This window comes from Cyanistes caeruleus, chromosome 8 (assembly GCF_971803275.1).
Source record: "Cyanistes caeruleus chromosome 8, bCyaCae1.hap1.1, whole genome shotgun sequence".
NCBI classification, from domain to species: domain Eukaryota; kingdom Metazoa; phylum Chordata; class Aves; order Passeriformes; family Paridae; genus Cyanistes; species Cyanistes caeruleus.
In genome coordinates, this window is record NC_141708.1 from 6948655 (window position 1) to 6976368 (window position 27714).

A 27714-nucleotide genomic window follows, 5' to 3' on the forward strand; every position below is an offset into this window, starting at 1 on the left:
TAGACTATTAAAAAAATTCATGTAGAAATTGATAAACTCAGCCCCAAAAATTCACCAACTGAACAAGCAAATAATTGCAAAAGCCATTTGGATAAGGGGTTGTCAAACCCTAAGCAGAAAGATAAGAATGATGGGAATTTGGAAGGTGGGGCTATCACTACAATATGTGAGCACTACACATCAGCTGCAATCAAAAAAAGAAGCAGGGCTACTCCTTGCTTAAAAACTCTATTGACAAGCAAGATGTAGGTCATTAGACATTGAATCTGATCAGTTACCACATTATAGTGTCCCATTTAACTTCAGAGAACTGGAACTATTTTGCTGGTTCTCTTTAGCCAGTATCTGTTCATTGAATTGTCATCCTTGTAAATGAGTGTGTAGCACAGCTGTTAAGCCTGTTATCTTTTCCATGGAAATCACCTGGAGGTTTTTTATAAAGCCCCTATCTCTTTCTTCAGCTCAGTCAGTGGTGAAAACCTTTCTTGTGTTACAAACCACTGCCAAACTAAAGATGACTTGTGCTGAGCCAGCTGAGCTGAGTGGGGATGAGGTTAAACATGGACCACCATGGCAATATAGAGAGATATGCACAGTTTCATCCAAATTCACTTGGGCTGGATGCTGTGATATCAGAGCAGAAAGCGCCTGAAAAGTTCCACACAGATCTTGGTGTTGAATTTTTTTAGATTAGTCAACTGCCAAACTGTCAAGCTCAAAGCAAGCAAGCAGCCCTGTAGCTGGAGACTGTCAGTTCCCTCTGTGACTGAGGGCCCCGTAAGCTGGGTCAGCTGAACCTGGGATATGAGATATGGGACCTCAGTTGATGTGTTTTTCCTGTGTCATACAAAGGAAATTTTTCTCATTAACTCATTCTGTCATTCAGTTATGGATACTGTTTTTTATGAGGTTTTTTCTTGCTGCTCTTCATTTTATGACATTAATTTGGCACTATCAGCAGCTCAATCATATTAATGTCAACCAATTAGAGATAATGTGTGTGGGCACTATTGGCACTGCTGCATTAGCTAACTGTAATTTCATTCTGTGGTCAGGTATTGTAGTGGTTTTCTTGTTAGTCTTTGAAATGTTCATAATAATCTGTTCATAATAATGAATAAAGTGACATGAAAATATGGTAGCTTAAATCATTCTTATAAGATACAAAATAATTGCATTTTAATTCCTTTTATTTCCATGTTTTTTCCCCCCTCATTCTAGCTGTTCCTTGCATCAAGAATGGCTGCAGCTCTGGACAAATAACATTAGGTCATGGGAGCAGTTTTTACACAGTTAAACGATATGGTTTGTGTTCTGTGTCCTGCTTGTTGGGAGTGCAGGTTCTTGGGTCTTCTGCTCCTCAGTGTGGCCTCTGACCATGACTTTGTCATGTCAAAGTCTGTATCTCAGTTGCTTTGGCTCCTGACTTGTCCTTGCTGTACTTCCAAAGTCCTAAGGCTGTGATCTTATAAAGTCAGGGTTCAACAGATGCCTCCTTCAGACCCTGTACTTGGTCCTTCCTCATCGTGGCTGGAAAACTCTTTTGGAAAGTCCAATGATTTTTCCCAAGCCATCTCATGTCCAAGGCCTGGCCTGATTATTATCCTGTTCTATTTTTCCAAGTGGTTCTTGGATTTTCCTTTGCATTAACCTGTTTGCATTAGGCTGGGAAGGGGCTTTCACAAAGCATGGCTGGGAGCTGTGATTTGGTGATAAAATCAGGCTGCCCAGTGAGTCTCAGGTGGGTGGTCACAGGAACAGAGGCATGGTGCTGGCACGGGCAGCCTGAGGTGAAAATTCTGTGGAGGAGGTAGGACTTAATGCTTGTCAGAGCTCTTAACAGGTAAATGTAGTAATCTAAAGTAGTTCTCTGTCTCTCTTCACAAATGAGAGACTTTTTGTCTGTTGATCCTAAAAAGTAACTGTTCCCAGATCCAAAATAGAAGCATAGTTAGTGTTCTCAAAACCCCTTTTTTCCCCTCTGGAGTAGGCACATTTTTCTTGTACTATCTTCCTTTCTCATTAACTTTTTTAAGTACTTCCTTCTCTTTAATTAATCTTTTTTTTGGTCATAAAAAGGGACAACTACATCCATATAATATGCAACTTGCACTTCAAAAGATATTTTTATTATGTCATCTCTGAAAGAATTCACTTATTCACAACAAGTCTGTGTGTTTTCATGGCAACCTGGCAATTCTTACTTTTTTGTATTTATTAAGCATAACAAAAGATTTGGTTCTTTTGCATTCATTATTTAAAAGATTACTCACACTCATTTTGAGAACTAAAAAAAATTCCACAAAACACAAACTTTTGCTTATTTTTTTGTCTGAATCTTAAAAACAGAGTACAGTATTTGTCCAAAATTACATTACTCCTAAGACAGTGATGACAAATGTATTTTTATACTTGGAAAAATTAGTATGTCTTACATTCACCCTGAAACAACTGGGTTAGTCTGGCATACTTTTTTCCAGAGCTGTTGAGGGATTTGTTTAGCCCAATAGGATTTGTATTGATTTCTATTTCGCTGCTTTTTTTTTTTTTTGGTGATCTTTATTCTTGGGGTTTTTTCTTGTATTGATTCTGAAAGCTTTAGCCATTTGGGTTATTACAAATGTTGCTATATTTATGCTGTAATTCTACTACAATAACCAAGTCAGACTTTCACAGACTTTCATGCACACACACTCAACATAAAAAGATGCACACACAAGCAAAACTGAACTTTCAACTGGCTTGCTGAAATCTGAAGTTTCTGAAATGAGCTTACTGTATTTTTTTTTTCCACAGATGATTTTTTATGTGAGACAGGAATATTAATCTATAATATTAATTAGTAGATGTTGGATGCTATTTCTCATTCCACTTAGACCAAAATTTCAAATATATATTTTAGGTAAGCCAGTGAGCTCTGGTTTATGCCCTATCTGAATATTTAATCTATGTGGACCAAAGAGCTGTATAAATATGAGACCATTTCAAAAGAAATTCAAGTATTCTTGTAAATAAAAGCAACTATAAGTAGACAAAAAAAGTTTAAGAAAAAGTTCAAAAATAAGGTTTTCCTGGTTGACTTGCTTAACATAAGCAAGTTTTCTCAAATGAATAAAATTATCAAGAGAAACTCTAGCCATTCTAGCAAATCCCAGATTTCTGTTTCATCAGTTAAACTCAGAAATATCCCTGCTTTAGTTGTCTGTAGATGTTTTGATACGTAACTGTATTATTTTGGATTTGATCAAAACCCACAAGCAGCAGTTGCCTAACTTTAAAAGTCAGATGGTCCCATAGAAGTCTGTGGGACTAAGTTGTTTAAAATCAAGCAATCCTAAGAGGATCTATCTTAGGGAAGAGACAAAAAAAAATAAGTCTTATAAGGATGTCAGCTCCAACAGCACTGGTTGTTAAGAATGATAATTCCAAGCACTTGGAATTATACTGGCTAACCCAGTGGATCAGAGGACTCTTTGATACCAGTGCTGCAAATCAAACCTTGCCAAACTTCAAACTGCAGCTGTGTTCCAAGAGGAAAAACTTTCTCCATCTAAGGCAGAATTTGGTTGGCTTCCAAAAGTGATTTATTCCTCTCTTCTTAATAAAACATCTTTTGCACTTTTATGTGTGACTGACACTCACTGTAGCTTGGAGGGCTCAGGGTGCAGAAAAACAAGTGAAGAGCAATTATCCATGGCACCCCCAGGCGGGAAGCATTGAAAAATATTTGCACACGCAGTGGGATGTGATGAGACAATGGCCACAGAGTGGACTGAGGCTGAGCAGAGTGAATGCTCTTACATGGTTTTGCTGTAAGCACCTGAAAGATAAAGTCAGCTCCCGCTGTGGGGTTGGGAACTGCTGTTACAGTTATACATCCTACGTGCTGGAGTGAATAGGAATTCAGATTCAACCCTCTAGAAATGTGGACTTTTCATTTGGCATAAGGTTTTATCTTTGCTCTCAAGTGCTGAAGTTGGCACCCAGTACTTTGTGGGCTGTGGGAGAGTGAGAAAGGATTTTTTGTGTTATCAGAAGGCAAGTGCTAAGTAATAGACTGGCTTACTACCACTGGAGACACCAAGACCTCAGTAGATTTGCAAATTTTCTGGACTGTCAAGCTGTGCTGCTGGAGCTAAGCTATTTCAGGGAGTTCATTACAGAACTGAATTGTTGAGGAATAAATTAAATAGTCACAGCTCCTGTTAGGAGTTATTGATGATAATAGCAGTCTTCCTCTCAAATAAGACCATGTCACCACCTTTAAAAATAGGAAACCATTCATTCAAAAAACAGCACATAAAGAATAGAGCTAGAAATGTAGGAACTGGGCCTTATGTATAGTTTACCAGATACTGTGGTCCTTGGGTCACAAAAAGGAACCTGTAGAGGGACAGTTGTTGAATGTGAAGATAAAATAAAAACTTCCCCTCATTTCTAAATGAATCAAATTTTATTTTAATGAAAAGTAAAGGAAAATACAAACTGTGAATTAATCAAACAAACAAACAAAAAAAGAAACAAATCTGATAGAACCTGAATAAAACTAAAAATTCTCAGATTTGCTTCTGTGACACTCCATACTATATACCACATATTATTCATTTCCCTGAAGACTTCTTTTGTGACAAATTCTGGAAAAGAGAAGGAATGAAATTGTAAAAAAGGAAACCTTATGAGTTTAGTATGTTTTTTACAGAAAAAAAATTAAAAATTGAGCTGTTTAATTTTTGTTCTTGAAAAAAAATAATGAAAAAAGTAACAAAGTACAAGTAAGTCACATTACTTCAATAGAAACTTGAAACTGATTATAAGAGTGAGTAATGCAAATTTCTCAGGACTGTCATTCTGCTTGATGGTAGTGGCAGCTGTGTCTTCATACAGCTCAATTAGGGACTCTAAAATGAACCTTTAAAACCTCTTTGTTTCCCAAAAGGGACTTCAAAATATTTTTTCTCTTTGTATTGTGACACAGACTGGCAGTCAAGAAATTTGAAGCTAGGACTGACATTTAGAGAAAAATATGTTTTAGTAAGTTTTTGTAAGGAATTTGTGAATGGACAAAATAAAATACCAGATGAAAGGATGTTATCATCTTGTTTCTCCTTACTGCCATCTTCCATTTAACTGACAGCTCGAGGTAAAGGTTAATTTAGCTCCTAAATACATTATCTTTTGCAGCTTTCAATAAACTAAAGATTTATGGAAGTCCCCCAAGCACATCTTTCTTGTGCTAAAAGCATATCTTTAAATACTTCTTTGTGCTTTCCTTTTCTGTAGAAATTGTATTCCTGGACATTTGGAAATAAACTGCAACAAATGAATATTGGAATGTGTCTGCAACAAGAGGTTGTTTAGGGATGTGCACAGTATAAAAATCTGCTTATCTAAAACCACTGCTAATCATCCTAAAGGACACCTTAAAAACTAAAATTATCAAACACTTAAAATGTATAATGAAAATGGCATACCATTTGCAGAATTTCAATTTCTGTTTGAAGAGTCTCACAGACACTTTCCCAGCTATCATCTTTGCATTTTTCCAATTCTTTCTTAAGTCTGTGTCCAAAAGCAAATAAATTTTCAGGTCAGAGAACTGTTGCTGGGTAACTATTTTTTCAGCTTTGGTCCCAGTTCTCAGTTTGACTTGCCTGAGAAAAGCCTCATTGATCTATTTTCCTGGTCAGGATTTAAGTTTGCTAGTTAGACAAATTTCTGGACTGTGTTCTTTCCATAAACTGTGAAAGATATATGGCCTCATTAGTGATCATTTTCCTTATTTAAACATGTGAATTGGAATTGTGACACTTAGAAAGCACCATAGGTTATCATTCCTATCTTCCTTCCCTGGGTGTCTTCTTGTAGCCTCTGCTGCAGACAGAATGTTGGTTAGATGGGTGCTCTGCCTGCCCTTGTGCCAGCATTGCTCCACACCCCTCCACAGACTCCCCAGCTTTTCTTCCTCTTCTCTCCCTGCTGCTCCCACTATTCCTCAGCACTTACTGTTTCCCAATACTCTCAGCCAGGAGTTCTCCAGCTTTTCTACAATAAGGATTACTTTTAATATAGATATTTATATATAGATATTTTTATATATTTCTTCATTCAAAAGACTGCTTAGTCCTGCTAAAAGGAGATACCTCAACTCTGCACATCAGTGACTGTAGTGGTTTAAATTAATACTTGGTAGGCCCAGAGAAATCTATGGCAGAGCTTTCAGTAGTCTGATAAATACAAGGTGATGAGATTATACTGGGTCTTTTCATGGCTGTCAGAAGAAAAGTATAATGACAAAGATAAAGTTGTTTACCCTTAATACACTTTCAGGCAGCAATCTGAATATTCTGGAACAGACAAACAGACTGAAAATATTCTTCTTGACATTAAATAGGTAAACCAATGCATTAAATCTTGGTTCTTCTGAAGTTGAAACAGAAGGTAGCAACTATTTTTGCTTTTATATACTATAATAGACAATAAATTATTTGATCTTATAGAGATGATATACCTCTTTAACTGCCATAGTGCAAAGAGGGTGGGTTTCCTACACAAGAAATGGCTTCATTGAGAGGTATATCTTTAAACAGCTTAGTCACTGTGCAGCTCTAGAATAACAGACTGAGACTGGAAGTTAATTTTGCTGCTCCTGTGGAAAACACAAATATCTTACCATCAATATGGAAAAAGCATGAGCTCTATGTGCTTGCATTATGAAGGAGTAAATGTCCCTTCTTTACAGAAGTATTTCTCATAATGCTTACAAGAATTGAAAAGGGAATTTGGAACTACACTAAATTTCAAGAAGTGAAATTTTCACTGCACTCTAGTACATTGTTAGCTTTCAGTCCATTTCACTGATAGAAGTTCACTTCAAGGTCTAAGATCAGCTCGTGATCTCGACCAAATCTGCTTAACTTCATTGCCTTGTCTCTGCATTTTTCTCTCTGTGTTCTCTGCTAGTGTGATATTAGAACCCTAATTTGCTAAGACAAACAGAAGCCCTACTTTGTTTAATTTACTTTAGGAAAAGACAGGGTCTTAGAGAAAATGCTGTCCCATTTTCTTCCACGCTGCAAAACTGATTCACAGCCTGTTTGCTACTTGTTAGCTAAGAATGATGCCAGTCCATTCTAGATCCACATTAGGGATAGAACAAGCAGAAGATAAGCAGTAGGAGTTGCTTATCTGTGTCTTGGGATTGTGAATTAAATTTTGTTCTTGATGTTTTTTGAAACTAACATTTTGTGTATGGACTTTAAAATTTTATTTTGAATATTTTATAAAACTTTTAAAAGTAGTGAGAGCACAATTCCTTACATAGCATCAGGTAGTGGTGATACAAGAGATTCAAATGTGGTGTTTAATTCTTACATTAATCAATTGATCTGCTTTCAGATCTTCCTTCTTTCTTATTTAGAAGCTAGATAATTACAGTATGTGCCAGGAATATTATACTCACAAAATAAGAGCTGTCTGTTAGGTTACAGTCTACAAAATTAATGCATTGGAGATGCCTGAGTTACTGAATAAATGATGAAGTTTTACCAGAAGGAATGTGAGACAATGGAACTATTAAAAAAAAAAATGTTTAACCTGAAAGCTGATTTTGTTTTTTCATTTTACATTTAAGATAAGCAGGATATTCATATTCATCTTTCCACTATCAGATTGAATGTGCAAACCAATTATTCATGAAACTACACAGTCTAGATGGAAGGTAGGTTTTCTGTCACCTTTGAAAATGGAAAAAGATGTAACTTTTGCTAAAACAAGGATTAATTTGACAATGATACCCTTTTTATGGCTGTGAAAAAAAGGCAGATCTCTTAGGAAAAATAATCTGAAAAATCACATTAGCATTTGGCTCCCCATGTCCATTGGTTTTGTTTTATTCTTAGTATTTTGTTCTCATTGCTGACAATAAAATATAGCTTTAAAATAAGTCATTGCACTGGACTAACTGTGTCTTGGCAAGTTACAGTATCAGAGGCGCTAATGAACAGCTGGAGCTGAAATGCCACATTTGCAATAGCTAAACCTAGCCTCAAATCAAGTGGGTGGGACAACAACATCAGCATTTTTTGGATGCTATCTTGTCCTAGACCTAGCTCTGCTATCAATGGCCAATTTTCCATTAGTCTTGAATGCTAGAAGTGACAGAGATGAAGAAGGAGGAGATCACTGAAGATGATCAATTTTGCAGCTCTGAAATGAGCCCAGCTATTAAATGTCATTGGCATTTGTGGCTGATACACATTCTTCTTGAATTTCAGCTCTATATGCACATGGCAAAGAGGAAAAATAATTTGAAATCAATACATGCTGGTATTATAAATTGAACTATGAAGAAAATAATGTTATTGTCAAACAGGTCTCTCTGCAAATCATCCATAGATTCAAATTACTGGATCAAGACTTTAGTATCCTAAACTTGCATTCCAAGATTAATTTTATGTGAAGAGGTTTTAAAGGAGAAGTAATTTCTGTAGAAGGTAGGGTTAATATGTGATTTTAGAGTCTATTTTTTTTTTTTTTTCTAGTGGGACTGAAAGACCATACCTAATTGTTGTTGGAGTTGCAGACTATCTATTAGTTATGTTTTGCTGACACAAGTACAATCTTTTTTCTGTATTCTCTTTTTTGTCTTTGCCTTGTTTACAACCACCATTTTATTTTTTAATCATAAATTTGAGGGAAATCATTGTGGTGTGTCATAAAACAGAATTGCTTGACACTGATATACAGGGCATAGAATTCATGGTACAAAATGAAATTCCTTAAGAAGTTATATATAACTAGAGAGTACATGTCTTGATTTTTGTGGGATTTCATCATGAACATCAGGAGATACATTTATCAGTGTTGTAAGACTTTATTGGGACTGAAGAAAACTATTGAAGACTTTAGTTTATTGTCTCAGGATCAAGTAGAGGTAAGACAGAGGTAGTTTTCTGTCAGTTCAACACTGGGATTAAAATAATGCATATGTTTCTACAGTGAGAGCAAGATTTTGCTGGTATTTACAATTTGCTGACACTACTAAAAGAGAATATGCTATTGATATAGTTGAAGAAGTCAATAAATTTTAACTATTATCAATTGATTGAGGAAGAGGGAAAACAAGTCTTAAATGGATTCAGTATCCCAAAATATAGTCCAGTACTTGAGTTACACAATTAAATATAAAAGTCTGTGTTTGATGGAGCAGAAGGATAATAAAATTAGGCAAGTGATCTAATAGTAATAATAAAGTCTAGCAAGAAGATGAAACATGAAAACAAAGAAGGTATTAGACAACATAACAATGGAAATTAAATGTATATTAAAATAAGTTGATCTACCTTAAGTAAAAGAAGAAATTTTCTGCTTTTGCTGTCCTGGATAAAATGTTAAATATAAAATACATAATTATCATTGATTAAAGCTTGCTTTTTGTGAATGCTGTTAGGCAGCGATAGATAAGAGTAGTTAGAAGTCTTGTAAACTGTGATGATATTTTCCAAACACATAAAACATCACAAGACATACTTAAGGAATATATAATAATAGGTGAATAAACATGGAAAGGTTAAGGCACATAAAATTGTACATCTAGGATGAGATTTGCTTTTGTGCAGACAGCAAACCAAAGTTGTGTGAACTATTTTTCATTGGAACTATAAAAATGAGCTACATAGGAAAGAAAAATTCAAGCATGTATGTGAGATGTGAAATGAAATGTGTTTCTAGGGGTCAATAAGATTCCTATTGAATGGCAAGGAAAGTAAATAGGGGTCAATGGTTCTTCTAGTTCAATTCTCTTGATTTCTCTATTGGTCAGAGAAAATTAGATCTTAATCTAGGTATATTAATATGGCTACTGTATTGCTGAAATTAATATCTCTATTATGTACAGCTTTCTTCATGTGTATAATATACTCAGAGCTAAAAAGGATTTAGAATTGTCCTTGTTTCATTCTGCTTTATGGGCTCTCCATGCTCTGCTCATCTTCCAGGTTGAATTAATCTTTTTTGACAAGTAGGTGAGAGATTTGTAAAAAGTATTCTTACACCCTCCTGGTATTTTTTGGGAAATAATTCTTGCTTCTTTTTTTTTTTTTATCTTATCCACAGCTATATTTCTTTTTATGTTTATAGCTGTATTTTGTGCACACAGTATGCTCAGACCTCTCTGCTTCCAGGTACCTGTTATTGAAGTCCCTAATTGTGTACAAGTAGGTAAACTTAACTGTACATAATTATATTCCTCCTCTTTTTAGTGACTTTTCTGCAAGGTGTAGAGTTTAATTGCTTAAGATCATGTTCTCTTAAAACACTTTCTATTCTAAAGTCGTTAACCAAAACATTAAGCAAGACCAGCTGTGACTGTTGTTACTTTGAATCCCAGAATTTTGAATTGCAGATCTATGACTGTTGTTACTATTACTCATTTCTTTATTTAATTTTTTTTAATATGTCTTCCCTAGGTTAACTAGTATTTTTTCCATATGGGATAACATCAAATATTTTATGTCTAGATGGATGGCATTGGAATTTTCTTTGTCTAACCTATCTGTTGTCTTATCAAAGAAAGGCATCATTAGTCAGATTTGATCTACTTTTTGTAAATCCATACTGCAATTCATAATGGAAAGCTATTTTAACATAATTCAAGCTATAATAGTTCCACTAGGCACTGCTATTAAAAAGAAAAGCTCAAAAAAATCAATGAGGAGATTGCCATTGAAAAACTCATTTTGAACCACATATATTACTCCAGAGACTGATATTTTCTGATTATAAAATTTAACATCAAATTAAATTGCAAAAAAAAAAAAAAATAATCCACCAGAAGCATGCATAGGGCTTAGGCAGTCTGTTGTTTGCATGAACAATTTGTTGAGCTCTAAGGAATTTATTTCCTGTATGATTTGTATGAAAAAAAAATTACTTTTTCCTTCCTAATTTTGGTAATGGAGTTTCTTTTTCTGGATTATGAAGAATAGGAAGGAGTACTATATTTTTAGGATTTAGACACATATACAAAGATATGAACTATTTACAAAGTAAGCAGATTTCATGCATTTCCTTTCTGCTAGTTCTTTTCTAAATAGAAGAGAAATTCAGGTTTCAAAGAAGCATTTTATCCTTATTTTACCTTTTGAATAGGTTGAAAGATAAAGATATTTTAGGTAGAAATTCTCTGGTTTAGTCTAAATAAACTTCAACTAAAATTATTTCTATGCTGTTTTACTTAAGACAAAAATGTAAAATTAAAATGTGAAAGGGGATAAATAATTAATAGAGTAATTACAACGAATATAACAGTGAAATGCTATAGTTAGGAATTCACTGGTATCAGTTAGTCTCTGTTTGACTCCTGTATTGTTCCACTTAAGTGATGTTACTCGCTACCTGCCAGGGAAATGGGACTCCAGAGAGCTGATGCCAAAGTTTTTTCCTGCTGTTTTGTGTGTGAGGATGGCATTGGCAGAACAGATGATTAAAACAAGGTTTTTGATCTTAATTGCAGCTCTCTTTGGGGGTGGAAAAAAGAAAAAAAGAAAAAAAAATAAAAAAGAAAGAAAACCCCAAACAAAAAAACATAAACCCCACATTTCTTAAAAATTTCTCTGTATTATGTGCCTGTATCATGAGACTTGCATTTTCCAAGGTGCCTGCTAATTATATCTGTGCTTAACATTCCAAATCTGGTCGGCTTTTTTCTGTATCCAGTGAGTATCAGGACAAGTCTCTCCAGCAGCCCCAACAGCTGCTGGAATTACCAGTGCGTGCTTCTCATGACCCTTTGCAATTCTTTGATGGATTTGAGAGAAATTTTATGAAACTGCAGACGTGGTATGGGGCATTTTTCTCAGATCAAAGATGAATTGCTGTAATTTGAATTAGCTGGCTGCACTCTTCAGCTGAAACGCAATTTACTTTTAGATATATACTTAATTGCAATGAAGATTCTTGCCTTGCCAGCTACTTTTGATATTGATTTTTAAGCTAGGACTAGGGATGTGATACAGTAACAGACTTGCAGGGTGATCTGGGAGCTACATATATCAGGTTATTGATGCTGACTGTCTCTCATGTTTGTTCTAAGGAAGCATCAAGAAAAAAGGTACTTTTACCACTGGTAAAAATGTGGTTTCCAGCTCTGTAAAAAATAAAATCATATTCTGTGCTTATTACATAGGGAAAAAAACCCAGTTTTCTGACCCACATTATGTGTGTCAAAATATTATCATCTTTATGTGTAATAAAAATGATTTTCAGTGAAAGCTAGAATTCTATTCTTGCAATAAACTCTGTATGGGGATAAAGAAACTGATCTTGTTAGGCTAAAATAGGTTGTTTCTCAGACACAGAAGATTCAATCATATTGATTTTAACATGACCAAAATTGACTCCTGTTAAGATGTACACAAGTATATCAGTGTATCTCGAGAAGGAGAACCTTCAGGGATCAAAACTATGCAACCTCTCTGAGCAAGCTGTGCCTCCTCATGATAAAAATGATTTTTCCTTAAATTCACTCTAAATCCTCTGCTTTTTGCCTTTTGTTCTCTTACTGTGCAGCACTGTGGAGATCCTGGCTCCATCCTCCTGGTGATCCAGAGGTACCAGAGAGTGATCAGATACCTTCCAGGGGACTTTTTATATGCTGCATTATTTACAGTGTGTAATATAAATCCCCTTTCATTCTCTTAATTCACTAGCCCAAACCAAGAAGTGATGAGTAGGATTTGTTAAATTGAAAAAAATCTTGAACTGCTAGAGTTGTATGAATCTGACAAAGTTTGGGATGGTTCTAAAGAGCCCAGCAGTGACAGAGAGAGGTAGACAAATGAGGATTGCCTGCTTGGCTCCACTGAAAAGCAGGATCTATTAGTGCTGACATGGAAAGACAGTAGCACATCTCTATTGCTTCTGGCATCTGGGTTAACTTTTTCAGGGCTATCTCTCTCCATGAAGCATTGAGCTTTTCTGATCAAAAGCAAGTGCAAGATAAAAATATGATTTAGGGAAATCTGTCCTAAATTTTTCCCAGTATCTGAAATGAAAAAAAATGTTTCAATTTTAAGAAAATGTGTTCAGTATATTACTAGACTTCAAGAAAGGCTTGCATTTTGTGATAGTGGTAATAGCATAGGAGCACTTTATATTTTGAACTACAGGCAATTATCAAATAATGTTAGCTTATCTTGACCACAAAAGGAGGCATTTCATGAAATGAGAAAATCTCATCATCCTTCTTGCTTTGGTTGTAAATGACACTTGCTGATTTTGCAGTTAATAGAATTCAATATGTTTTATCCAGTTTTCCACCCAGAGAAAACCAAAGTGTCATTCTATAGAGCTGTGAGTTAATTTCACTGCAGAGAAAGACAGCCACACACAGATTTCATTGATCCCTAGGATCTCAGGGGCAGAGTTGAGGATTAAAAGTATGATAACATTGGCTACTTCTATACCTTCCACACAGGAAACCTATTATAGGAAACTAATTTCACAAGTTTGGCTATTCAGTGGCATCATGGCAGTAAACTACTGCAAGGGAACTATGTTAGTTGGAAGGAAGTTGACAGCCCCATGTATCACCAACCCCAATATATCATGATTGAATGAATAATGTAAAGGAGTGAATTATAACACACTGTCCTGGAGAATCGTTACTGTTATTATTATTTACACTGTGTCTTCTATGTATATGTTGAATGCAAATTTTTTGCTACTGTATGCAGGATTGTGAGCTAATTAATTTTTATGCTGAGGGGATTTTGGCCATGTCTCAACACCATGTAAGAGGTTGAAGAGAGTTAGTAATAGGGCTGATATATCATTTTCTTTCAAAAACCGATATTCAGCAAAAAATGGGTCATTACCAAATCGTCTTTCAGAAAATTGCTCAGGGTTCTCTGCAAAGTTATAACTTTCCATTGGAAGTTTCAGATTAAAAAAATCCCCACTTCATTTATTTATTTTTTTGTCAAAAGCTTAGGGGTATGTAGGAAAACCCCTGTGATAGTAATACAGGTTGTGTTTTTTCTTAATTGCTGTTAGAAAATCTTTTGGACTAGCTTTATAAAGAGGAGTTCCTTTGCATTGTCTATTAAATTTTTTTAAATAATCCCAGGCACTTTTATCTGGGCCATAACAAAATAGGAAAAAGATAGTCAATTCTGTGATATTTGGCTTTCTGCATTCAGAGATTTTTTTTTTAAAGAAAACATTACATTATTTTCTGTGAAGTGAAAATCTAATGTTTCACTTAAGCAAACTGACAATTGTTACCACTTAGTACCTGAGAAGAAAACTTCACTGTTAAGGATGACTGTGCAAGGTCTTCTCTTCTGTCTTGGTTAAGTCTCCAATATTTATTTTTTTTAACCAGCTTAATTATAAGGCTAACTAGAAGTCATGGCAGAGATCATAGAGAAAATAAAGTTTTAGTTTTAGTTGCATTTAGTTGCTCCAATAGAAGCCCAAGGAGGTTACTGTGGCCAGCCCAGGCCATTGCAATGGACTCTACACAGCCAGGCAGCAGATTTAAGTTTTAGTTCATCAGTATTTTGTGCACCACAACCATTTTCACAAGACCTCAGGAAGTGATCTTCCACCCAAGCAGCAGTTTGTTCTTCCTCTGGGTTTGACTGACATCCCTGCAAACATCTGCAATTTTGGGTTCACTGGATTATGTATGTGAGGGTGAAATGCTGTAATCAACAGCACCTGGTGTTGTCTAATAAAAAATGAATGTTTTTCTGATTTCAGAGGGATATTGTACATGAAAGGTAAAATAATCATTGTTACCAGGACTAGACTGCTGTGACAGTCCTAAAATTAAATTAAGAACTAATTAACATGAGGCTTTTACCTTAAACATTCAGGATCAGTCTGAGGTTTTTCAGTGACTTGAACTTTTTCTGCTTCTAAATGTTTTGTCATTCTTTCAGCTTCCCTGATTGCTTTCTCAAGGTCTAAACATGAAATCAGAATTACCCTATAAATACATATATTAATCATTCATATTCAAAGACCTTCTACATATTCTAAATTTATATTTTCTAATATTTCTTCATGAAACTCTTTGAAGGGTAAAGGCATCTAAATAAAGAAAATTAATTATTTTATTATTATTGCAATCACACATTGCAATCTAGAAAATTTCACTCCTTTCACAAACAATTTAGGACCACACTTACTGCTTTTCTTAGCTCTTACTGTGATACATTACTTTGATATCGGTAAAAAAAGATACTAAAGCACTCATTTACATTATTTTAATTCAGATTTCAAAATATTCCCTCTATTGCCATGATCACCTTTGACATGAAAGATTTTAAACAATATTTATGTTGATTTTAAGTTCTCTGAAATATTAAATTCTACATTTAAGTATGTGAATTACCAGCAAAAGCAAAACTTTCTTTCATATTCACAGCTCATGTTTCAGCAGCTCTCTGGACCTCAATATCAATGAAATTTCAATTAAATCCCATTGAAATCCATAATATTTTTAATAATTGTGTTTAAAAATTATGTATTACATATTGTAAAAATAAATTAAAATATCATTACTCTGACTTCTTTTGCTTGAGAAAAGAAAATTGATGGAAAACATTTTTCAAAAGCATTTGTCAAGCCACAAATAATTATCAAAAGAAATAGTTATCAGGCACACCTTTGAGCTCACTTTGGAGAGCAAATAAATCCTGCTTTAATTCATCCTTCTGCAGCTGGAGTTCATTTAACTGAACGTTTTTATGTTCCATTAACTCCATTTCTAAGAGAAAATACATTTTAAATTAAAATGCATTGCAGTTTTAGCATTCATGATACAATCTTAAATATTCTCAACTACTTCTACCAATCTTCAGCTAGTCAAAAGAACCTTAAATATAAAACCAAAATAAACTAAAATAATTCATATTTAACACAGCTCACAGGATATTATATGTTGTATAATGAATTCATAGCTATGAAAGAAAATTATGTTTTTAATGTTATTAGCTGTTCAACATATTTTGTTGTCAGGGCATAAAAAGAATGGTTTGCTTTAGAGTTAATTCAGCTATAAAGAAAGGAAGATGGCTGATTGAATAGGTGGAGAACAGACACCTCTCAGCAGGACTGAAAAAAACCCCTTCTTAGTATTTTTGGTGTTATATATATATTTGACCTTTACTATTAGACAGCATCTGGAATTAATTTTGATTGTTTTTCTACCAACTGGAGGTCCTTGCATAATTTCCTTGTTATGAGTTGCTTAAACTTTTCACTTCAGAGTTTTCAGTGTGGTCATGAGTGTAGCAAACAAAAAGACAAGTTGTACTTCAAGAAAGGTGCAATTAAAGGATGGAACTGAGATGGCAACTGTACTTAGAGAAGATTTTTGTCACCCTTCAGGTACTACTGATCATTTAACTGCCCAGCTCTGCCTGAATATGTAAAAATTAAATGCAAAATTTAGCACTTGACACCAAATACAGACTTTTCAGTTGTAGATTAGTATCATAGTCACAGGAAATAAGAAAGGTGGTGTTACCTAGTGCAAACTCCAGTGGACAGTTCTTTTTCAGAAACTTTACAGCAGCTATGGGGAATTGAAAGAGCTGTTGCTTGACAGTTCATGAGGCTGGAATGGACTTTGAGGGCTCATCTACTGCATTCTTCTCCTGAAGGCAGGATCAGCCTTTCATTTCTGAAAAATGCTGGTTTCACCTTTTTTCAAAAAACTTTGGTAATGGACACTCTTAACTCCTTTGGTAGTGGAACCTCCAAAGGCAGAGACTTTCAGTTTTCCACTTGTTAGAAAGATTCCTAAGCTGTCAGACAGACTCACCCTTACTGTGCTTAACACTGGTTACTTTTTATTCAGTTCATTATAGGTATAGAGAATGTATTTATTTCCTTTTTACAGGATACTTAAACAGTTTGAAGACTCATAGCCATCTTTCATTAGTCTTTTCCTTAATAGCTTAAATAGTCACAATTCTTTCATTTTCTTCCTTCTCATCTGCTCCAGAACTGTGATCACTCTTACTGGTCATATGTAGATTCTCTCCAGCTGGTCCACGCTTTTTTTTTAAGTTCAAGATCAAAATGAGCTGCACAGCACTCCAGCTCAGAGCTTAACTGCCCCAAATAGTAAGGAATTATTTTCATGTGTTAGAGGTCAGAATTCTGTTTGTGTCTCAGTGTGGTGCTGGCATTCTGATGTCGTTGACTCACGTTCAGCCTGTGATCCATGACGACCCTGATTTCCTTGCAGAGGGACTGCCCTGCAGTGTGACCCTGTGACATCTCCTACTCTGCACCTCAACTGACATTCAAGCTACACTGTGGCAGTAAAGGACCAATCCTACAGGACATCTGTATATAATTCTTTTAAAGCTAAGGAAATGTACAGAGCTCAGCCACAGGTGATCCTAAACCTAATTCAGTCTCTGTGTGTATGACTGTCAGCTCTGTGCTGGCTGAATTAGGCATTGGGGGGCTGCCTCTTCAGGTTGGCTTCTTCTCCTCACAGTGCTCAAATCAGAAACTTGAAGAGGATAGGGAACAGAAGAGCCTTTAATTATTCTTGGTATGTCAGACCACACTCTTTCAGCTCAGTGCTAAAAGGCAGCTCCAGACAGGGGGGGGAATGAAATTAGAATTACTGGTTTGCACAGCTATATTTTATTGATTTGTGCTAATCCAAGATAAACTGGTTTAATATAAGACTTACCATTTTTCAACAGAGCTGCCTCATTCTCTAAATCATTTATTTCAGTCTTGACTTTCTTTTTAATAAGAAGATCTCTATTACTTGTTAGTCCATATTCATTGTTAAACTCTGTTACTTCTCTGGTAAAATTATCTTCCTCTTCAGTAATTTTTTTCTTTGCATCTGCCTGAAAAAAAAAAGAAAGAGAAGACTAAATGTTCAGGTAAAATAAATGAAAGTCTTTGTTAAGCTAAACAGACTGAGACACACTGTTGTTTTTTATCTTTAAACTCGTAGTAGGAAAGTCAATAGGTAAACAAAAAAATACATGTGAAAGTAAAGAAAATATTTACTTTTTCTTACTAGAACATGAAAATAGTCTACAGCTCTATCATTATGCCTGTTGTTTTGAACTATTTTTTCATGTAAATATGAAGGGTCTATTCTTGATAACAGAGTATTTTAAAAATGACTACATTGCTACAGACTTGAACCAGCAGATTTTCAGTTTAACTCTCATATTGAAACTAGAAAATTCTCTTCGATTTTCTAATAACATAGTGTGGCAGATTTTTTTAGCTTGTTATTAAACTAAATAAAAGTGTTATTTAACCCTCTGCAGAATGCAGACATACTTTAACTGCCTTATAACTATCAATAATGGTCTTGTTGATAGAAAATCACAGTTTCACTTTCTGTGAAAAAAAGTATTCAAAATTGTAAGGTTATATTAAATTCCTTGAAAGAAATCTGAATTGATTGCTAAATTGAATAAAATGAAATGACCCCATATGCAGAAAAAAAGAAAACTTATATATCAAACTTCACACATGTACTGGGAATACTTTGGGTGATGCAGAAATATGATTTAGTTAAAAAGATATCTACCTAAAGATTTGGGTTTAATACTGGCGATTTGAACTGCATGTTTAAAATTTAGCTCTGTTAATTTAAAGGAAAAATACATATGCAGAAAAGACTGCTTGTCTGTGGCATTTCTTCATATTTACAGATCCAAGAAGCCTCAACAAAGTAAGAGGAAGGCAATATTCAGGTTAGCATCTGAGAAAACTGGAAAACTTGTTATAAGTACCTACCTTTTGAGGTGTGTCTGACATCAAAGAAATTGTGTGCTATGTCAGGATTGCTAAACTGTCCACATTTGCTAAAATGTGGTGTGGGCCTCCCTGGGGTTTTCCTTTGATCCTTTTCAATATTTTTTACTGTGGATGAGGCAATCCAATTTAAGGCAATGCTTCCCTAGCTTACTTTTATAAAGGAAATAATCTGTCAGAATTGGAGCTCAGTCATACGACAACAAACATTAGAAAATTAAGTCAAGAATATAAAATCAGCTTTGGAGATAAAATGCAGCATACACTACCTTAGATCATGGTTTAAATTAAATGTGAGAATTTATCAACATTTACGTTGTTACATATACTAAAATTAAAAAAAAACCAAAACAATTCCTGATTTAAAACATTAGTTTTCCCAGATTTTCAAATTTCAAAGCTGATTTCTCTTGTCCAATAGGAAAGAGCTGTGTGAATATCACAGCTGGAAACATACCATGATTTTAAGAAGACTGGCTCTTTGATTCATAAGTTCAGCTGTTTGTTTTTCTAAGCTGTCTTCACGTTTCTTCAGAATTTCAGCATTGAATTGCTTTACAGAAAGATGCTGAACCTTCCAAAAGGAAAAAAAAATAAATTATAAAGTAAGGTTATTGTTTTATTGTTTCATATCCTCTGTACACAAGGATCTTGGTCCAGTTTAGAAAGAGCTGGCAAAGCTGCTGGACTATGAAAAGCATAACAGCTCTTTTGTTCCCTCAATAACATTTCAGTGTACTGTTAAGATTTTGAAAAGTCTCCTTTCTTTGAAAGACTCATTTAGTGGTGCTCTGTCTATCTAAAATGGCAGTTTAAAATCTGCTAGGTTTAGGAGAATTTTTTTTTTCCAGGAAAAATGTTGACTATATGGAATCCTTTAGCCAACATAATCCACCATCTTCCATCTCACTGTGTAAAGCTCATCACAAACCAAATGAGACAATAATATCAGAATAATATCAGGGGGACAGGGGTCCAAGCATCCTGGTTTTGGCTGAGTGGCTGTACATGTCATCCACTCTGCAGTGCTACTATGGAATATGCAAAGGAGAGCAGGACATTTTTCTGAGCACAGTTTCTGGTATTTTTACCTGAGGAAGGGCTAGTTCACTGGTTATTAACAGTTTGATCATAAACCCCCCAAGCCCTGAACTTTGTTTTTGTACAGTTATTAATTTTAACTATTAGTTTATCTGATAGGAGGGTGTGCTGTTACTCTGTTAATGCTATACCATTGCATTTCCAAAATTTGCTGAAGACTTCTCGTTTTCCTAGCACATCTACTGTATCAGTCTAACCTAAGTGCAGATATATGGTAGGAATAAACTATAACAGTAACAAATATGAAACAGCTACGTGCTGTAGAGTATTAAAGGAGGAGAATAATTTATTTGATGGAGTGTCAAGTTCTCTTGACTCAGAGCAAGGAATAGGGAAAGAAAGGTTATATTTGCCCACAGAGAGCAAAGACACCGTAAGTATCAGGAATTAAATTGAATAGTCAGAATAAAACACCAGTGTTTGTCTGTGTAGACGCAGAAAGACCAAATAAGAATGGTATTACAGGAGTAACAATGAAAATGTTTTAAAGTTAAATAATACACATGATTGTGGAGAGGGAGTTCATCTGATCAGAATCTGATCAGAGATGAAGTTCATCTGATCAAAATAGGAGGATAGTGGAATGAAGTGCCCAAAGATTAGAATGTGAGAGCTGGAAAGGATTTTTTCCTAGACTTTTTCCTCATCCCTGATATATCCAGCATGCTAAGTGTGCAGGTCATGCTTGGCTCAGAATTTATTTTACATATTAATTCAAAGAGAGTGGGTGGTCTTGCACCACTGTATTTGTAATACTGTACATGACCAGCTTCAGTGAAGTTTCTCCATCTGTAAGATGCCAAATTCATCTATGCATTCGCAACCAATTTTTTTAAAGAAGTCATTGAGCTACAAACAGCAAAATGCTGTAATTTGGGTTCTAATTACATGCTACCTGGTTTTACAGAAGAGAGAGAAAAATTGCATTTCCTAGGACTCTTTGATTGACCAGAGGCAGTGTCTGTGAAATAAATGTCAAAAAACTTCTGAACTCAGTCTCATCATCTTGGTCAGGAATCAGCTGCCGTGTGTGCACGTGGTTGGATATGTTGCTTATAAAGAACTGCAGTTATTTGGTGTGGGATAAATTGGACAGCATTAGCTGAACAGCTTATTTAATATTATTTGAATTACATGAACTATTGCAGACATATGTAAACCTAATTCCTGTAGTGAAAAACAAATTACTTTAAATAATGTCAATAACTGTATAATTTTTAAACCTAAATACAGTCTGATTGAAATGCATTTTTCTATTCCATTACTTTTCTATATCATTTCCTATCTACAAATGAATCAATGGCAGACTAGGCAAGCAAGAAAAATGTATTTTTGTGGACATCAGTGAGAATATTATTAATACTGGTCAGTAAAGCACATAAAATTTAATTAGGAATAGTTCTTCAGCTCTTCCCATTAGTCATTTACAATAATGGCTCTACTCTCGGGACCTTCTGTGCCTACCACGTAAACCTTGATTATAAATCACCTAGCATCAATAACAAATTAGTAGTATAAACATTAAATTGAGATGTTTGTAAATAAACTTATGAGTAAGACTACTGAGGACTTCACCTAACAAGCAACATCCAGATATAATCTGTGTTGGATAAATAAGTTACTATTTTAAAGCACCTTTGGGCTCTGAGATTGTGACATACATAAATGTGAGCATGTGAATAGCTGGCTGCATGATTATAGTCTCAATTTGCAACAAGTAAATATTTGTAAATGAGATCTAGTCTGATCCCTTCTCTGTAATGTTATTTATTTTATATATATATATATATAATGTATGCTATATATAATATAATTAGATATAATTAATTATTACTATATATATGTAAAATAGTTATTTTACAAAAGGCAGAAGAGACTGTTTTAGGAAGGATAAAAGTCATCCCCCAAACATTTATTTTCTCAACTCGATGAGGCAATCTCCCAAAGGTTCTTGAAGTTGTTTATTTAAATGATAGGATCCAACAGCTCTGACTTCAAAGAAGGCTCCACATGCTTTCCTGTTGTGAACACACATTCTGTCAGCACAGATACTTAAGAGCACAGGGGAGGGCATTTAGACTTAATTTTCAGACACAAGCAAATGGATTTTTAAATAATTCGCAACCACAGGTGTTATTGGCGAAAAACTACAAAACTAGTTGCTTAATCTGAAAATACATCTGTAGTTTGATTAAATGGAAAGAGTAATAAAATCACTAAATAGATTCAGAAACTTTCCTCTGTCTTTGGCCTCCCTAGAAATACACTTAGGGCTTGTAAGCCTTAACTGTAAGCTCACATAAAGATTCTGTATATGACTCCAGATTCTATGAAATAAACACAGGGGATAGTTCCATATATGTTATGTGAAAAGAATGAATATACTAATATAAAATTTTAATAATTTTATTGTTACTAATGATAACAGTATATGCTATTTATTAATTATAGTATTATTAATAGTATTAATAATATTAATAAATGGCATTGGGTAACCAAGGGATGGCTTCTGTACACTGGAGGAAAGGGCTGTAACAAGCTGCAGGACTGTTGAAACAGAGTATTTCACACCATGCCCCAAAAGTCATCTTGCCCTGAACACAGCCAGGGGCCAGCCTCAAGGGTGAGATCTGTGGGAGGAGGGATGTTCATGGATGCTTTTTTACTACAAAAGGGCACAGTGCAGGTTTCCTCCACGCTGTGCTACTCAGCAGGTGAAGAACACTTCTTGAAAGTGCTTATGGATCTATTCCTGAAAGAATAGGCCATATATTTGTAAATGTAATGTATTTCATTATTATGCACACTATAAATATGCCTGCTCACCTGGGTTTCTAAGTTAATTTTTGCAGCGCTCAGCTCTTCTTTCATTTGGATAATTTTCTCATAACCTCTATTTATGTCGCATTTAGCTGCAAGACAACAAAAACCTGTAAGAGCAGGCGCTCAGTTTGTGGACATCACGTCCTTATAGAAAGGCGCTGGTGGCAAGACTCAGCCCTGCTGGCTCTGCTTTCCCCAGCACGAGTCCCCTCAGGACAGCCCTGCAGGCCTCATCCTCGGGGAATGGGGATGGAGGGCCCTCAGGATGGCACCCACGGGGCCGACCTTGTTGGATGAAGCTCCTCTTCTCCCTCGCCTGCTTCTCCATGAACTGTATTTGCTGGAACAGAGCATCCAGGTTCATTCCTGGCCTCTTGTGGAGCCTGTGGGCTCTGTGGGCCGTGTTCCTTGGGAGGGCTCCAGGAGGGTCCCCACAGCTCTGCCTTCAGGCCTTGGCCTCCCTGGGCAGGGCTGGGGATGGAGGCCTGGGACACGGCTGAGGGGACACGGGGACAGAGAGGGAGGTGAAGGCTGCAGAAATGGCAGTGAGAACAAAGCTCAAGCACTGGGAAATGCTAGGGGAGCCTGCATGGAAAACAGGGAAGGGGAACAGGCTGGCAGGGAAGCTGCACAGTAGGAGCAGAAGATATTGGGTAAGGAAAAAGATGACACTGAATCACATCAAACTTGAGCACACCTGTCAAACTGGTTCTGACTCAGGATCTGGGGAGTTTTAGTCAAACAGCTCTGGCTTTTTTAATTCTCTAGTAACATGTGCTCCATACTGGTTTTCTGTCATTCAGATGTTTTTCTCTACCACTTCTTTTTGTGGAGGGACCATCATCCTTTCTAAATTGTACATCTGCTCAGATTTACTTATCTTTTGAAGTGTGATGTTTAACCTGAGAAATTAAGGAAATAGGCTAAAATCTGCTATCAGTAAAGTTGACTCTATGGAACTTACAGTGATCACACTCAGCTGGGTTGTATTTCACCATGAGTGTAAAATGGGCAGTGTTTCTGTTCCAGTTAGTCCCAGTAAGCAAAGACCACAACACAGCCCATTTTATGCTCTTCTGGAGAATAATTGTGTAAAAATTTACAATGCTCTGGGTTCCTGCAAAGTTCTGGTTTGTACATTACTGGATGGTACACCTGGAAATGCAAGCACCTGGTTGAAAATATAATTCACATTACAAGGTTTGCTTTTACATCTTGGGAAGGACTGACTCCATTCCCTGCAGAGAATAACTGTGTGAAGTTTGCCTACTTGCTTTGAGGCAGAAAAAGCCTGGAGGAATGAAACTTTATAGATTTCCAGACTTTTTAACACTGAAAAACATTAGTTGTGCATTGTTATAGTTTTCCTCAGAGGAGATACTGTCTTAGCATAGATTGTAGCAGCAAAGTTCAGAAATTAGAAAGTCTTTGACCATCAAAAACCACAACAATATACATGAGAGGATAAATGTATCATTAATGTAAAAGCTATTCTAAGTCAGCAGAATGAAACAGAATTCTGGAAAAATCTTAAGTTATAGCATTTACTGCTTAAAAGGCACCATGTTACAGATTATACTGTTAGAAAATGATGTTTTTTAAAAGAAAGACATTGCTCTAAGAAAATGTGGGTTCTGTTGAAATTTAAAACCCTGAAACTAGCACATTATGTTGCAGGAAATGCAATTATTTTTTTAAAATACCACGAAGTGCAACTGAGGGGGAAGAGTTCACAAAAGTGAATTTAGAAAATGTTTCAGAAGTGAAGCTTCCTACCCAAAGGTCAAAGGGAAAGCAGATGAGTCAAACAGGAACATTTGGTGATTGAGACAGTGATTTGTTACACAGGTCTGATGAGTCAAAAAGTCATTTTACAAAATTCAAGAAAATGAACTGCTCTATCAGTGGATCAAGGAGAAAATAAAATGAAAAGCTTTCTTTGAAGTTTTTGAGACTTGACTGCTTTTGTGTTTGAAGCGGAGAAGTCTGCTGTAGGCTGGGATAGAGTTCAGTGTCACTTATTAAAGGAATGACTGTGTTTTGTGGAGGGTGCTTCATCGCCTCTAATTATGGCAAAGGAGCTGTTCTCCCCAGAAAGAGGAGTCTGACTCCAACCACACTTCTCACTGTCTGAGAATGACCATTCAGCACGATTAACAGTCCTCTAAGAGTTTCCTTCAGAAAAAAATTCTGTGGGACAAGCATTTGACATTAAGCTTCACAGTTTTTGACTTCTGCAGCAATTTGCTATGTGCTTGATTTTTATATGGTAAATTACTCACAATAATAACTCAGGATTATGTAAATTTAACCAAGCATGTGAAACATATACCAGTGATTTCAGAATCAGGATCAAATCCATCAGATCAAAGGTGTGCACTTGCTGGCTCCCATGGAAAGGGATGAGATGGCATGAACCTGGATGTTTCAGAATAAAAAGTAAAACGTGCATTGCCTTTGCTCAACTCCAACTTTTGCAAAGCATAAGATCTTTGGTAGATCACTAGCTGCTAGAAAGGTGACTTTAATTTCATTCTGTCGGTCATATCAGTACATCCTAATCTTAATCTATATCTGTATCTTAATCACTGTGCTGTAATCAGGTCATGTCTTTTTAGTGTTCTTCAAAATTACTAATTGCCCTTCGTAATCAGGCTGCTGTGCTAATACTGAAGTTTCTTCTACAAGTTTCTTCTCTAGTTTGTGTAGGAAGAAGAAAAGAAAGATTTTTCTTGTCATTTCAAGACACTATAAAAAATTATTACTGTAACATTTCTAAATCATATACACTCTGATTGTTTCATGAATTGTTTTTCTAAAAGCCAAAAATAGAGGCAAAAGTGAAGAAGTGGAAGGGTGCAATTGATGCAATATGGTCTTCACCATAAGAAATGCATGATAAGAACTAGAAATTGTTTTATATTTAATTGATTATATTTACAAATAAATTTTGTCTTTTATTCTTAAGCACTGTTAGTATTTTTTCCATATACAAACTACACTGCTTACTTTTGAACAGTTTCATTTATGGCAAATCTTTTTACCAACCTACATCTCTCTGGTCTTCCTTTGCTCTTGGGGGTCTTTGTATTTGACAACTACTTTTGCCTACCTCACATGAAGGAATAAAGTCAAATTGTTCTGTGGCATGAATTCACAGCTGTCATTTTGCACTCAGCACTGAAGTTAACACTTCCTTTAAAGGAAATAGCCTAAATATATGTGTGTGTGTGTGTATGTAAAAAACAAACAAAAAAAATATATGAGAGTGCTCTAACAGCTTGGAATGTAATGCTGAGCAGAAATTCTATTGGAGAGAAACTACAAATGGTGAGAAACTGAAACCCAGTAATTATTTATCATAATCAGCACTAAAAAAATCACAGACTTATTAAAAATTCATTTTATAATGCCACTTCTAAACAGCAAGGGTTTAACTCTCTTGTTTAAAATTTCATTGAAATTGTTAAAATTCTGCAAGCAGTGTAACTTAGTGACATCAAATAAACTGTTTTTATTGTAAATCAAGAACATCTTGTGTGCTGGTTCTCCTGCTCTTGCTGGCCACTTAACTATCTCAACTACTTCTGAAAACCTAGAGCCGGACAACAGAGAAGAGAAACACTAAAATGCAGCAACAACCTATAATTTATATCCTATCTCAAATTTCCTGAGGAACTCAGGCTAAGAACAGTCTAGTTTTTATCTCTGGAAGAGTGAGAGCAAACTGCTGACCCACAGGCTGGAAGCTTTCCATTTCTAGTGAGCAAGGCAAGTCATGAATGGACACGCTGTTTCCTCCTTGTAATAGGAGGGAAATAGACTACAAAATTCATGTAATAAAATAAAAAATATTGGGAAATAGAGAAATAAATCCCTGGAAAATTATATGGAAATGAGTATTATGAGAAATGAGAATGTTTTCTTTGCCCCAATTCCCTATTTTTTTTTTTTCAGGTGAAAAAACTGTGAGTTACTGAAAAACTCTGCGTGTTTATTAAAAATATTAAGCAGTAACATGCCTGGCTGCAATGGAGAATTAGTGATACCCTTTTGCACTTTGGTAGGAATGTAAACAACTTCACAACAGATGTTCTTTATAAGGAAAATGCTTGCTATTTGCATTGTGATATCTCTGTTTGAGTCTTATATCCAAGATTTTGTTTAATTCCATCTGGAAAGGCTTCACTGGGATCCTTTTAGCTTACTAAAGCAAAGATTATTCTTTTATGGGTTTAAATCTAAGTTTTCAAATTTTTTGGTAAGAGAACACACCACCTGCTTTCTTTGCTGATTGGTTACTGTGCCACACTGTATCCAAGGTATCCACATTGTTCCTCTGCAGTGGTTTAGAGTCTTAAATACATTTCAGTTTTACTGGGTCAGAGTCTATCCTAAAACTTTTATGCTCTGCTCTTCTGTACTATTTGGATAAGCAACAAATGAGGCTCTTGTTTTGAAACATATATCAGAGATATTGTTCATCTTGGCATAAGGGTAGTAACTTACCTAATGAAGAAAAAAGATTCAGATCTGGAGTGTATGTCACAGTACAAAACACAGCCTTGGATTTGCATTTTCATGGTGACTTTTCTTTACTATTTATATGGGAAATTGTAGTTTGCTTTACATCAATACTGGTTACCCCTAAGCTGGCACCCAATGGAAGTTATAACAGAAACAATGAATAAATACTTTTTATGTTATAATTGTTTGTATCTTCCATTTATGAGAGAGATTTTTTTTTTCATTTGATATTAGCAGAAATGTAAATAAGTTATCCATTATGGTGTAGCATTCTATAAGAAGATGGGTAATAGTATTAAATCCTCTGAAAAAAGGGCTGTTAAAGAAACACTTTGAGGACTGGGACCTTCATGCAAGAAAGTAATCTTAGATTGAAATGCATTAACCAGTCTGTTGAAAATACTTTGTTTTAATTGATTAATTATGGTATGTTTTCAGTATTCCAGC

At 35.3% G+C, this 27714-nt stretch overlaps 1 protein-coding gene and 1 long non-coding RNA gene across 4 annotated transcripts in view; one reads left to right on the forward strand and one right to left on the reverse strand.

Annotated features, from left to right (window-relative positions):
• The window catches only part of LOC147651854 (uncharacterized), a 36615-nt gene extending 10347 nt beyond the window's left edge, over window positions 1–26268 (forward strand). Inside the window, exon 3 of one of the 2 annotated variants that reach the window (XR_015290116.1) lies at window positions 22830–26268. This is a non-coding gene — a long non-coding RNA (uncharacterized LOC147651854). Of the gene's footprint in view, window positions 1–1221; window positions 4688–22829 lie in introns of those variants that run through there. The other variant, XR_015290115.1, reaches the window with a different exon arrangement.
• On the reverse strand, window positions 4435–23111 carry CCDC172 (coiled-coil domain containing 172). Of its 2 annotated transcripts, XM_023929929.2 has the most exons (8): window positions 23026–23111; window positions 22744–22829; window positions 19274–19390; window positions 17723–17888; window positions 15674–15775; window positions 14867–14969; window positions 5472–5559; window positions 4435–4634 (listed from the first exon to the last, which is right to left on the reverse strand). In XM_023929929.2, exons 1-8 carry the CDS (start codon window positions 23102–23104, stop codon window positions 4602–4604), a joined length of 774 nt encoding a protein of 257 aa, XP_023785697.2. In that variant the 5' UTR covers window positions 23105–23111; the 3' UTR covers window positions 4435–4601. The 2 variants fall into 2 exon arrangements, with proteins under 2 accessions (XP_023785697.2, XP_023785698.2); XM_023929930.2 differs by lacking the exon at window positions 5472–5559.
• Window positions 26269–27714: the final 1446 nt, after the last annotated feature.

Coding starts and splice junctions, on each gene's coding strand:
- CCDC172 (XM_023929929.2), bottom strand. CDS start 23,104: ATGAACCTGGATGCTCTGTTCCAGCAAATACAGTTCATGGAGAAGCAG. Junction 22,830..23,025: donor GAGGAGCTTCATCCAACAAG/GTCGGCCCCGTG, acceptor GTTGTCTTGCAG/CTAAATGCGACATAAATAGA. Junction 14,970..15,673: donor TCTCCAAAGTGAGCTCAAAG/GTGTGCCTGATA, acceptor TTTCATGTTTAG/ACCTTGAGAAAGCAATCAGG.